The sequence below is a fragment of the Haliotis rufescens genome, unplaced genomic scaffold, assembly GCF_023055435.1.
Source record: "Haliotis rufescens isolate VD_foot unplaced genomic scaffold, xgHalRufe1.0.p SCAF_3, whole genome shotgun sequence".
Taxonomy (NCBI): Eukaryota; Metazoa; Mollusca; class Gastropoda; order Lepetellida; family Haliotidae; genus Haliotis; species Haliotis rufescens.
Genome location: NW_025964001.1, coordinates 39076038 through 39088208, shown reverse-complemented (window position 1 = coordinate 39088208; position 12171 = coordinate 39076038). Strand labels below are relative to the sequence as shown.

Below are 12171 nucleotides of genomic sequence, written 5' to 3'. Positions count from 1 at the left end.
ACATTCAATCTATTCCTTATAACATAAGTGATGATGATTAGAAGCCTTCATATGAATGAAGCAAGGGAAAGACAGTACAGAGAAGACAGTCAGTGTAGAATATTGATTATACAAATTTGATTAAGGAATGAACGTGCTGATAGCTTTGTAACTCGATATCGATATTCAGCTTTTTGCTGCAACGATTGCTTATAGCTGAAAAGAGACACCGCAGTTAGTCAAGGTTCAGTTTTAAACAATCTCGTTTTTTCAGCTATTGAATAGCCCTTTCAGTCTGTGTGTATTCAGCAATTCACTTTCTTCCAATCATCTCTCCGGCTGTGTACATGCATGCGCTCAAACATCAAACAAACAAAGTTTTTCCCTTGCATTGTCGATTAGATATGCATTATAAAGGTGTTGATATCGGCCCCGAAGACGCCACAACAGAGTAAATAAACAGGGTGTCACCCATACACACTTTTTTATTACAAAATAGGAACAGAAATTTGTTAAACCCAGCCATCAGTGGTATAAGTGAGTGAGTGAGTATGGTTTTACGCCGCTTTTAGCAATATTCCAGCAATATCACGGTGGGGGACACCAGAAATGTGCTTTACACATTGTATCCATGTCGGGAATCGTACCCGGGTATTCGGCGTGACGAGCGAACGCTTTAACCACCAGGCTACCTGACCGCCCATCAGTGGTATAAGAGATTCGTGTATTAGATATATATGTGTGACATAGTTTTCATTCAAGACAATTATGATTATGTACATCCAATGTAAAAATAAGACACGTTTATCGCTTTCATGAACTCAACAACTATATTAATGATGCCGACAGACACCATCACTAAGTCTTGAGTTTATTTAGCATTGATGCCACATAACCATACATTTAACTTACCATTATAATCGTATGGATCCTTATAACCAGAGGCCCGTGAAGACGCCGGGGTAGAATAGGTCTTCAGCAACCCATACTTGCCGTAAAAGGTGACTATGCTTGTCGTAAAACGCGACTAACGGGATCGGGTGGTCAGGCTCGCTGACTTGGTTGATACATGTCATCGATCCCAATTGCGTGGATCGATGCTCATGATATTAATCACTTGATTGTCTCGTTCAGACTCGATTATTTACAGACCGCCGTCATATATCTGAAATATTGCTGAGTGCGGCGTCAAACCAAACAACCAACCAACCTTATAACCAGAAACTCATACTTATGTGAATAATGTTTTATATTAGTGCTCCATATTACTTGTGAAGTTCATGGCTATTGCTGTAACTCTGTTTATCGCTCTTCTGTAGACGAACTTTATCAGATATTTTGATACCTTATGCGCTGGTTTCACGAGTCATGTTGCGACCTAGGCCTGCTATGCCATATATGCTATGACTAGAAATGTGATGTTTGTGATGGCTTTTAAACTAACAAACATTTCTTACACAGTGGAAGCACTGCAAACACGAAAACGTCGTTTTTTCACGTATATGGTCATTGGACGGAAACACGACGTTGTTTGGACGTTTTCAAACCATCGTTTTTCCGTCCAAATAACGTCGTTATTTGACATCGGAATTTACTGGGAGAGAACGATAGCGTTAAGCTCCTCCCTTTCTTGATTGACATTGTCAATCAAGCAACAGCGTCTACCGGTGTTTCTACTTCTCAGATTTCATTGGTCAGTCCCCGCGTGTTAGATTACAGGCCCGCGTTTGACGCTGCACTCGAAGCGCTTAGCGGAAGTACTGAAATCAATCGTTCTGCGCATGCGGATTACTTAATGCCTTGACCAAATTTAAGGCAGCGGGTGAGTGAGTGAGTGAGTTGAGTTTGACGCTGCTTTGAGGTGAGGTAAAATGGGGTTTAACGTCGCGTCCAAGATTGTGTGTGTGTGTGTGTGCGTGCGTGCGTGCGAGCGTGTGTGCGTGTGTGCGTGTGTGCGTATGCTTCTACTAGTCCGGACTAATGCCGATTTATAGTGCTAACCCACCGAGATACCATGCCGCAGTTTAACATTTATACTCCACGCAGACGCTCTACCACCAGACAACGGGGGCGGTCGACGCTGCTTTGAACAGCATTCCAGCGCGCCAGCTTGATGTGGGAAGAAAGCCTAAAGCGATGCAGTACTTGAACGTTTTCTACTTTTGTGAAACCCACGAGCATGGGTATGGTGCTGACATACCTAGAAAGATAATCGGGGCGAACCAGAATGATGGGTTTGAGCTCGTTGAATCAACAGATCCGAATAATGTCTCCCATATAAACCATGTTGAGGATGATATATAATGTCCCTATAATTTTGTATTTGGTCTTTTAGTCAGTTTTACTTGTTTAAAGTTCACGTTGTTACGTGTCGATTATCTAATTAATATAATATGTTTAATACGTACGTAAAAGAACTTAGTGTGGAACCAACAAACAACAAACAAGTGGTATACAATCAACAAATGCATTACAAAATTCACAAATCACAAATCAATACAAATTACTGCACGACAGTTACAATGGCAGTACACAATAATGTAGTAGTACAATATTCAATGGCAGTATATAAAATGATGGTAGTAGTCAGTATCAAATAAACTATAACAGTGGTGATAGTAAAAGTCAGCGATAATAGTATATGTTCATCTGTGATGGGCTGGGCGGGGAATCAGGGATGATGAACGATCCTCGCATGAAATCGGGTTTCAAGGCAAGGAAATGCGTGAGAGACAAAATGTGTGAGAGATATGTTAACACGCTCACATAACAATATATATAAAGCCTAAAAGGCAAATGGAAGTTTCCATACAGTGTCCTCACCAGTCTAACGGTACAAGAACATGACAGATTTTTAGACGCCATACTAGTATCTAGGTATAGTAACTTCCTGACGACTGCTTACAATGCCCAAATACAATGCAAATCTACCGACTTTGAACAGAAACAATGTAACACCGTTACAATCATTGTTAAACAACAAAATACACTGCCATATAACACTCTTCCCCTTCAGAGAAAGGACGTTTGAACATAGTGATACCTTTCTTTGCTAATAAAAGTGCAAAACTGCTAATTACAGTACATAATAATAAACATTATACACGATAATTAAGGGAAATATTCACAGAAAATGCATATCATGTTTGTAGTCAGAACTGAAATCATTCAATCAACTTGAGACAATGTTCCCGCTGTCTTTGCCTCTGGAATGCTTGTTGTGTAAATTAAATTCTTTCGTGAAACCAACACACAATCAACAAATGGTATACAATCAAATGTTTTACAAAATTCACTAGGTTTACAAATCAATACAGCAATAACAATAGCAGTACACAAAAGAGGCAGTACAATATTCAATGACCGTATAGTCATGGCAGTGGTCAGTATCAAATTTAAGTAGCAAAAGTCATTGATAATAATATATTCACCAAACGGCGACAGTGGTCCAACTTCCGAGATGGGCCTAGGCAGGGAATCCGGGGTGATGAGTGATCTTCACATGAAAGCTGGTCTTGATGTATTCTCTGTAGATGAAACTGTGTGAGAGATACGAGAGGCATGCTCTTGTCCACTTATATACAGTAAAACTAGTTTTAACACAGTGATATCATATCACATCACAGATTATTCCACAGGTTTCCATAACTCTCTATCTCAGTCCACCGTATTCCATCTTCCCGCGTCAAGGGAGTTAACTGACTATAAAAGTCCAGTTTCAACCCTTGCCTAACTAGGCTGGAATTTCTGGGTTCGATCGTAACGCCACCATCGTTGCCAACGTTGGATACCATTCCTCTTCAATGTCAAAAGTGTTCCGTACATTCAGAACGTGAGTCTTTTCCGGACTCCATCGCGTGTGTGAGGTCGGTTGGTTTGTTGTTTAACGCCGCACTCATTCCAGCTATATGACAGCGGTCTGTAAATAATCGAGTCTTTTACGGCAAGCATGGGTTGCTGAAGACCTATTCTACACCGAATCTTCACTGGTCTGAGACTGGAATTTGCTGTCGTTAACTGAGGAAGAAATTTACCTATGTCTATTCCTCTTTTGTACTGGGTTCCAAAGCTCCATAAAAACAGTACAAAGAGAGATATATTGTTGGGTACAGCAAACGTACCACCAACTCCATGTCTCAAAGATTAACCATCAAGGGAGGATTTTCTATATATTTACAGAAGCCACATTTGCCACAAGCGGAGTTAATACCATGTGGATCCTAAAAAAATCAAAGATATTCTTGACTTTTTACAATCCCAGAAAAGAAAAAGGTTCAAGATTCTATTCCACATGAAAAACTTCAGAAACTTAATTCCTTGATCCGTAGGGCTCTTGTTGCAAAATGTGGTACCCTTAGATATAGTTGCATATCTATTTTCATAGGTTCGGGTCAATTTGTTGAAATGAAAGCAAATGTCATCAGAAGTTTACTGAGTAAACACTATGTGAAATGCTTTTGATAAGACCTATGTAAAAGTAAGAGAGGAAGACGTTTAGGCAAGAAGAAGGCATCCCCATTAGCACCCACTGCGTCCCCGTTCCTGCTGCAGCTCCAGTGTTTGTGTCTACATTTCACTTTTTTAAGGTAAATTCGGTAGACATTTCCCTATTTCGTCTTGTACCATATGATCCTGTACTTTTTCAGTTGAACAATTGACTTGACTTTGCGAGCGTTTGTGACTGGTGCCACCGGTGGGGCAGGAACAACTTGTATCATAAACACATGCACATGATATAGTCGGAATCATACAATCGACACTACTTAGCACTGACCAAGATCTTTGTTATCTTATAAATTTTGTTGTCCTTACGTGTACACATATATGCTCTCTGCCTCATGGCATTCATTCATTTGATGAAGGAGTAAGCATATACTCCGAAACGTTGTGTTCCTCAGAATAAAGAAGTTGACATCCATATATTCTCTTCTTTAATTTTGATTTTGCTTCAAACTATATCAGATCGTCATAAGTCCTTTGAAGGTCTTGTCTCTTGTCGTCAACATCTTTTGGGTTTGCTTATCAGTACATGCCTTGACGCCGTCAGTGCATCACATGCATTTTACAGGACACCTATTTGCAATGTTTGATTCATTATACTAATATAGACGTTACTATTTGAAAGGAATATCGATTAAACTCAAAATAAGTGGAAACACCACCCGCTTGCATTTGTTTAATATGATTTTAACCTTGAGGTTGACTATCAAAGCAATTTGTATATAAAGAAACTCGGACATCATGATTGTAGGCATTGAGGCAACCTCATCAGCGACATCCATGTTTTGTTTGTTTGTTTGTTTGTTTGTTGTTTAACGCCGCACTCGACAATATTCCAGCTGTATTGGGGCGGTCTGTAAATAATTGAGCCTGGACCAGATAATCAAGTGATGGACATCATGAGCATCGATCCACGAAATTGGGATACGATGACATGCCTAGTCAGCAAGCTTGACCACCCGATCCCGTTAGTCGCCTCTTACGACAAGCATGGTTTGGTGAAGAGGCTTTGTGCGTGAGTGAGTGAGTGAGTGAGTGAGTGAGTTGGGTTTAACGCCGCTTTTAACAGTATTTGAAGAGGCTTAGAGAAAGTTGCTGAACGTTTGTAACATGCACGTAAACACGGTTCAGTTTTAGCCCTATCACTATCAGGGTCATGGCAAACAATCCCAGGCTCAGTCAAAGAATATAAAACGTCAACCCAGCACTACTCCTGCCATACAAAGGCGGCATGTAAACAATCGATTCTGGATCAGACAGTCCAGTGACACGATAGCAATACTCCACTGTCGTTTAAAAAAAGCCATAGAAAAAACAAAACTTGGTATGAGGCTGTGTACAATATACTTTTTAGGCAAAATCTGTGGAAAAGACATACTTACCCTTTTATATTAAATTGTGATCGCCAAGTTTGGTGCATCACGAACAGTGTAGTTAGGTCAAGATATCTGGGTCCACGTGACCACTTCAGAATAATAGAAAATAAAACATGTTGTTTGATAGTCATTTGTGTTCATTGATTGCAGATTAAATATTCCTAGCGGTGTGAACATATGTCGCAGTTATTCAGGGTGTAGGTTAAAGGGAGGGGGTGTGGGGCGTGTTATAGACCTAATTATGTAAATTTCCAGAACAGATCAAATTTCGTGTGGTGTTATATCTCCTATCTCGGGAACTGACGCACAAAGGTTTTGTCTACAGCAACCGGAAGAAGCTTAGCATGAACAAATATCATCCAGTGTGTGGTCGTCTACAATTCCTTGATTACACAATCATAACTAATATGATGGGAAGAGCAGTGGGAGAGGGTGGACTTAATATGTCTTTTTCAAACATCAACATAAAAAATGTCCACCGATAAATGCCGATGCCAAGTTGACGTTTATTTCCTAGAGATACAGATTTTATCTATACATCAAAGTAAAACCGTAACTGGGCTTTGATAGCTATGGTAGTTATGACTGATCATGGTGACCTTATTTACACAACTGCTATTTGCAGAGTATAGAGTAATTTCTTTCATTCATGTGTGGAACAGGCACTTGGTGTGTATATTCAGTCATCCGGTGTCAGTCTATATCTTGAACTGCAGCAGGAGGAAGAAGTAGGTGATGAACAGTCCACACAACTGAAATGAATGAATGTTGAGTTACTTGACAGTAAGCAATAACTTTCTTATGCTGCCCTTTGCATAATCTATATACAAGTGGTAAAGAGAAGGAAAAATGATTAACGCAGTTGGGAACAACGTCACCCAAGTTACCCAATCCTAAGTTTAGTCGGATCGTATGACAAGCATGGGATTCTGGGAACTAAATGTGACCCACAAGTTTAGCGGAAATTAAACGCCAGTCAGACAGACATGCTTGTGAGGGAAAAACATACCCAGGAGTTTCTTGTTGATCAGTCAAACAAGCCATGCTGAGGTGTATACAGTGTATGAGATGAATCAATGTTCAGTTACATGGCAGTTAGGAATAACTTAAGTACGATGGCTCGTGTATAATAAAGACAACAAGTGGTAGATTGCATGACAAACGATCCAACCGTTGGGTCAAATGGCAACCATCTAACTCAATCCTTATTAATTGGATCTTATGGCAAGCATGACATACTGGGGACCTTAATGCGACCCACAATCCCCACCGAGTTGTGCGGAAGTGAAACGCCAGTCAGACAGACAACCTCGTGAGGGATAAACATACCCATGTCTTGTTATCAGTCAAACTTACTTTTCAAGGTCCAAATATCACAAAGTAATGTACTATTTCACACCATGTATATATGGTATGAACGGTGATATTTTGATTTCAGTTATGTCTCTGCCACCCTCTGCCACGATAGTCGTTACATTTTATGACATGGATTGTTGACGTTGCAACTTACAGTCAGAAGGAACTCGTTTTTGATGACAAAGAAGTTAATGGCCGTGAATCCAGTGGATGTTCCTGTCAACTTGGAGACAAAGAGGTTCAGCTGCAAAAAAGTAAGCAAGAATTGATGACGAAGGTCGGTCATAAATGAGTACAATCAGATTAATTTGAAATGTGATACTTCAATGAATCTATCGCCTTTTGAGAAGTTATTGTCCTTTATCAAAGGGGAGCTATTCTGGGCCATAAGGCATCTTCGTTCGTTTCTGCGCTGCGTTTCTGCCCCGGCGCCTCATCAAGCTAGTGTTGTAACCCGACGAATGAGGCATCATGTCTGTTTAGAGTCTGCCATTGTTATTCAGTTTCGACATATAGTCAGGTGTCACATACACAGACACAATGACACAGAGCAAGGTATGAATGCAGTTTACCAGACACCTTCCGCCATTTTGAATTCATTTGGGTAAGAGATGTCACGATCTTGTTCCTCGGTAAAGCCTTCTAACCTTTTCAGCCTTCCACTAAATAAAGTAAACTGTTTTACATTCGGGAAAAGATCCTAAGTCGCAGAAGTCTACAAGCACCATCATGGGAACTGATGCCAGTTCCGTGTTGTTTATGAAGGTACAAAGTACAATCAAAGCATTTGTCAGTTCTTTGTGCTGACTGAAAACTGTTTTCTAGAATGTTTGTGTTATCAAAGTAACAAACATTTTTTTGACCATCCAACACGAACAAATTCAAAATAAATCATCACATTTATCAAATAAGGCGACCTGAATTCATTGTGTTCTTGAGCACAACAATATTGTTCATCTTAAAGATGACATACTTATTTTAACGTGTGCACTCTTTCTTAGCATTATTTAGTGTCAGTATTCGGGAAACAACTATTGCACAGACACATATATACGTTATCACTCAGGACCCAGTTGGAGCCCTTAGGCACATCTGAATGGAGCCCCAAAGAGCTATCCATTTAGGACCTATTTTCCAGGCCACATTACCCCAAGTGGGCCCAAACTGATTGGGACGATGCTTCTTGGCACAACATAATGAAATAAAAATTCCCTTTGGGGTCTAGTATCGTATGCCAAAAACGTATACCTACCTGTCCAAGAAGTTCTGAAGTGGCGTTTTTTGTCCCAATCTGGAAAATATCCTCCAACAAAGAATGGGCCTGAAACAAAATAATCCAGAACATTTTGCAGCTGAATATATATAAACAGCAAACTTATGCACAGATTTTTTTATATTTTCGTTTTTGTTTTGAGATATCTGAAACAAGAACAGTAGACAGCGGTTATTTGTTCAGTGACTGGTGCATACAAGCTGGAAGACAAGACGTTGACCATGCTTTTGCCATCATGATGATTGTATTATTCCTGCTTACACATCACAAACTGAATGGGCGACCTGATCATGGTTGTTTTTTTATTTCGAGAGCTGAGACGGGTACAGGACCATGTCGGTCTGTGACATTCCTACCAGTGGAATCTTGTGATGTATTCGGCAATGTGTACTTACCGCGTCATGCACATCTTAACTGCTCCTTGTCGGCAATATTATGATAACAACACAACATCTAAGACAACGAACAGGTAACATTTGTAAACATCACCTTTGGGCCATTTAAGATCTGATACGAAATAAAACGGGTCAGGAGAGTGAGAAGTCAAGAGCCTTCAGGCACTTTGCCTTTAAAGTGGGTGAGTTGGGTTTGACGCCGATTTTAACAGTATTACAGTTATATCGCAGCGTGTCAGCTTAATGTGGGAGGAAAGCCCGAATTGATGCAGGTCTCCGACGTTTACAACTTTAGTAAAACCGACGAGCACTGGTATGGTGCTGACAAACCTAGAAACATTAGTCGGGGCGAACCGGCATTTGAACCCACAATCATAAGATTCTGGCGTGCCCAAGGGACGCAACTCTACACAGCGAATCATGGCGCCTTTGACGACTGGGCTCCCGTGCCCCCCGGGCCAGGATAACTTAAGGGAAAGCCGATATTCTGAGGATCCATTTGAAGGTTCTAAGGATGATATTCACAGCCTGACGAAGATGGGCGAAGCGAGATCTCAGTTTAGGCAGACGATCAGGGATGTGGTCATCTGCTTCCTCTATCTGCTTGGAAAGGAACTGCCGAAATCTAAAGCCCTGTTTACGTGCACCATTTTACTTCAATGGATATATTTGCCCTTCATGGTCAATTTGGGGCATTTAACACATTTATAAAGGGGAGGGGGTGCCTTAATGCCGGCGGTGCAACACTTGCCCTATGAAATGTAATTTATGAAGAAAAATAACAAGCGCACAATATTCAATCTTGATGGGCACTTGAAATGTCCTAGCTGTTTATTTGCTCAGGTCATAAATGATGAAATTACGGACATGGATACAGTGCCTATTTATCCTCGTTTCAAAAGACAGGATATCCATGTGTTTTGACATTATTTTCTAAAACTGGTATTCCAGTTATCAGGTCTCAGACGTGTACCACTTTGGTGAAACCCAAGAGAACGGGTATGGTGCTGACAAACCTGGAAACAAGATCTGGGTGAACTGGAGTTCGAACCAACGATCATGGCTTTCTGGTCTTCTTCACGAGGCATGGGAGTAAACTGACTTTAAAAGACCAGTTTCCACCCTTGCCGAACTAGACTGGAATTCCTGGGCTCGATAGTATCGCCACCAGTGGCTATTACGAGTTATGGCCCTTCTAAGCCTTTCCTATGGACCAAACAGATTCCATCTCTCGTATCACTTGCATTTGCTTCGAACAAAATGGCGGCGCCAAGTCAAGACGATCTAATCAATAATCAACGATAAAACGGGTCTTACATCGCAAGGTGCATCAGAGCACCTTGATTAAAACGTGAAAAGATTTGGAAAATATCTGTTTACAACGAGTTTGCGGTGCAATCGACCGAAAGTTGCACGATGGTTTACGAACCGGATTTCGATTTCGTTGCATGATTTTGATTGGACTAAGCATGGACTCGTTAGTCCAGCCAAAATATAACTCAATAATACCAGCCTTGTTCGGCAAGGGCGAAATCGGGACTTTTATTGTTAGTTAATTCTCTTGCCTCGGGAAGATGTTTTTTGACGTGCCTAAGGCACACACTTCCGTGCAAAGAATTACGACACCTTAGACGACTTCGCAACCCGACTGGGAACTCGTTTTTGCCCGAGTCCCTTTGGAGCCACCCTGGTCAAGATATTTCAGTATTCTCCCATTCCAGCTTTACATGTTTGTCACTAAATTAATAGGAGCGAGAGAACACAAGGCACATGTAAATCTGTACTTACCGCATCATGTACATCTGAACTGCTGCTTGTCAGCAATGTTATGATTACAAAACAACCTCCCAGCCAATACGAATAAGTTAATGTTGTAAACATCTCGTATTTGCCAGTTATCATCTGATACGAAATAAAACAGGCCAGGAGAACCTGGAGGAAAAACGATAGTCCGAGGATCCATTTGAACGTTCTGTTGATGATGTCCACAGCCTGACAAAGCTGTGTGTAGCGAGATCTCAGTTCTGGCAGACGATCAGGTATTTGGTCTTCTGCTTCCTTGATCTGCTTGGAAAGGACCTGCCCAAATCTGAGGAATTGACCTTTGATGACCCTGGAAACTACGACCACGAAGATTACAGGAAATATCCATGCACCAGTGTCGAAAGTGTGCAAGATAAGATTGAGTACGGCTGCCCATCGTTCACTGGGAAATGGCCGAACAAGATCTCCAAGTAATAGCACCGATGTCGACAAATTTCCAAGAGAGATTATTAAAACTGCAGCTATGTTGATGAAGAACAAAACCCAACCACCTGATGTCGCAACATTCAAATACTTTATTGGGCATATGAATCCACATCCAATTTGGTTCGTCACATTGTTCTTGAAAAGAGAATCCCAATGGTTGTAGAAGGATCGCAAGTGTCTGAGTCTCTGACATGAAACAACCATGATAGTTGCATTCAAAGAGCACTGGAGATACCAGGACGTAGGAATAACCCTGAAGGGCAATCTTTCATTCAGAGGAAATATGCCAACAAAACATCGGACAAAATTGAACCACAGCAAAAGAAGAACCATGTAACAATACAGTCGGTGGCTGAAGAATGACAGTAGCCGTGTAGATATTCTCTTACGTCCATTCTGTGACTGTTCAAACGTATTGCCATCTTGCTGTGGGTCAAAGTACAGTCCCAATAGTTTCATGGACATCAAAAGAGGTTTCATTCTTTCTTCGATTGTAATAAACTTTCCAGTGTCCTTTCTTTCGGAAGTGGCAACACTTTCTATTTTCATGATTGATGCTTGTTTATAATCCGTAACCACCACCACAATACCCAACAATACCACCAATTGATAAGTAGAATCTGTGTCTTTAGTTCAGATGAACGGCATATACCTCAATATGAGGTGCAGAACTGACGCTTTTAATCAACACAGTGCGGTACCTGTGCTGCGGTATCAACCATATGACAATGAAAAGCTATCGAAAGCTACCTGCTCCTGTCCATATATGTCACCTAACACAATACAACCCTATTAGCCCTTTCAAAGCTTTACAACGCAAACACGCCATCGCTCTAAAGCCACTATTTTATGGCATTCAAATATTGTGATAATGGCTAATGGATGAATTACCATTTTAACTGATTGTCCGATAGTGAGGAAACATCAACTCTATTCATTATAACAGAGAATGATAAAGCGACCTGAAGCCCCTGTGTGTATGAAAGCAAGAGACAGAAAATACAGAGCTGACAGTCAGTGTAGAGTATTGCTTTACAAGTTT

At 40.8% G+C, this 12171-nt stretch overlaps 1 protein-coding gene across 1 annotated transcript; it reads right to left on the bottom strand.

The window, feature by feature from the left end:
• Nucleotides 1-6553: 6553 nt before the first annotated feature.
• Nucleotides 6554-11708, bottom strand: LOC125384378. The gene is made up of 4 exons (XM_048403414.1): nt 10668-11708; nt 8464-8532; nt 7366-7455; nt 6554-6607 (listed from the first exon to the last, which is right to left on the bottom strand). The coding sequence occupies exons 1-4, from the start codon at nt 11676-11678 to the stop codon at nt 6554-6556; spliced, it is 1224 nt and encodes a 407-aa protein (XP_048259371.1). The 5' UTR covers nt 11679-11708.
• Nucleotides 11709-12171: the final 463 nt, after the last annotated feature.